This window comes from Haplochromis burtoni, unplaced genomic scaffold (assembly GCF_018398535.1).
Source record: "Haplochromis burtoni strain Fernald_Lab_line unplaced genomic scaffold, NCSU_Asbu1 Contig_86, whole genome shotgun sequence".
Lineage (NCBI taxonomy): Eukaryota > Metazoa > Chordata > Actinopteri > Cichliformes > Cichlidae > Haplochromis > Haplochromis burtoni.
The window spans coordinates 1316946-1318821 of NW_024582447.1; the positions used below are offsets into that span (position 1 = coordinate 1316946).

Sequence of the window (1876 nt, forward strand, 5' to 3'; positions counted from 1 at the left end):
GTTCAAGTCCAGTTTATTGACTAGTTTTAAATCTATATTTAAAACTATAGTACTTGGTAAATGCTCTGATCTCTTATATCTTTGCAATATACTTGGAAAATGTGTGAGTGAATAATTTGCACATTTTTTTCTTGACTAGAATGGAAAATGCCGTTATAATCCTGATAATATTGGAGCCACATCCACCGGCTATACTGATGTGAGTCAAGGCGATGAAGATGCCCTGAAGGAGTCTGTGGCCACCATCGGACCCGTTTCTGTGGGCATTGATGCTTCTCAGATGTCATTTCAGCTCTACGAATCAGGTAAAACACTGTGTTGAAAGTGCCAAATAAAAATCTTATATAGAGAAAGAAACGTGAAGATTTACTTATTGATTTTTAAACCTCTCAGTCTAAATGGTATGTATTTCTAGGAGTGTACAATGAGCCCCAGTGCAGCAGCTCAGAGTTGGACCATGGTGTGCTGGCTGTGGGTTATGGTACTGAGGACGGAAATGACTACTGGCTGGTCAAGAACAGGTAAATAACTTGATTGATGCTCGTTCTAATCGTTACTGAGAGGTAATACATGTAGATTATTACGTCGCTACATTCGGTTACATATTATATCTGCTAAATGTTTATTAATTTGTTTCTTTCTGCAGCTGGGGTCTTGAATGGGGAGACAAGGGATACATTAAGATGAGCAGGAACAAATCCAACCAGTGTGGGATTGCTACTGCAGCAAGCTACCCTCTGGTCTGAAGAGGTCAGAAGAAACTTAAACTACTTTTTCTTTCTAGCTCTACTAAGATTTGTTTTTAGCAATTTCATTAACAATTCCTTTTAAACATATCAAACCTATGATCATGTGCACAGATTAATATAAAACTATTTGTGCATCCCACAGTTTATTGACTGATTTATTACATTTGCAGGTTTCCTCAGTGAGGTGGAGATCAGTGGCATGTAATCAACATTAATTTTATTTTTATTATTTCTTTCTTTTTCAGGGTAAAGAGTCACCCTTTGCCCTGGTTTATGTTTAATAGAAAGGTATATAAAATTGTAAATAAATATAAATAAATAAAATATTTCACAGTGATTTAAACATTTGTTTGTGCGTTTCTCTTTGTTGGGGGTGTTTGGCTTTGTAACCATTCAGTGGTTTATCCAGACAGAGATATTCAACATCAGTGGGATTTTTTTTTTGTCCCGCCACACAATTTTAAATCATACAGAAAGTGTGTGAAGTCTGGTAGCCTTAATCTAGCATACAGCTCAGCTAACCAACTGATCACATGCCATCCAGCATCAGCTCATGGACACCACAGCACCAGCTCCTCCTCAGAAACAGTGTGGCTCCTGGTGGGCCTTCATTGCACTCACACTGTTCTGTAACATACTGTTCAAGTTAATTCAGATATATTTATGTACTTCCAAATAGCCAAATCAGTAAACATCCCGAGAAAACCATAACAATCAGATCATCCCCTTTATACAGGCTGCATCCATAGTGTTTAGAAGCAAAAAATTACATTCTCCTCTCTGGTTTCTCCTGTCTTTGATCTTGTTTTGATCTTTTTTTATTTTAAATAACATTTCTTGCTTTATCTTTTCAGAAACAGCTTTACTTTCTTGGGCATTCTGTAGTTGGTGAAAATTTATCTCCATCCATCCAGCCGTCTTCTTCCGCTTATCCGGGGCCGGGTCGCAGGGGCAGCAGGGGAAAGGGAGCCCAGACCTCCCTATCCCCTGCCACCTCCTCCAGCTTGTCTGGGTGCTTTTAAATAAAACGTATTCTTCTTCTTCTTCTTCTTCTTCTTCTTCTTCTTCTTCTTCTTCTTCTTCTTCTTCTTCTTCTTCTTCTTCTTCTTCTTCTTATTATTATTATT

General features: G+C 38.0%; 1 protein-coding gene across 1 annotated transcript in view; it reads left to right on the forward strand.

Annotated features, from left to right (window-relative positions):
* Positions 1 to 1092, forward strand: part of LOC102302123 (cathepsin L) — a 16422-nt gene extending 15330 nt beyond the window's left edge. The window contains exons 2-5 of the mRNA XM_005925747.3: positions 140 to 305; positions 416 to 521; positions 647 to 750; positions 920 to 1092. Coding sequence (XP_005925809.1) covers positions 140 to 305; positions 416 to 521; positions 647 to 746 — 372 coding nt within the window. The 3' untranslated portion in view covers positions 747 to 750; positions 920 to 1092. The remainder of the gene's footprint in view (positions 1 to 139; positions 306 to 415; positions 522 to 646; positions 751 to 919) is intronic.
* The last annotated feature ends 784 nt before the right edge of the window (positions 1093 to 1876 follow it).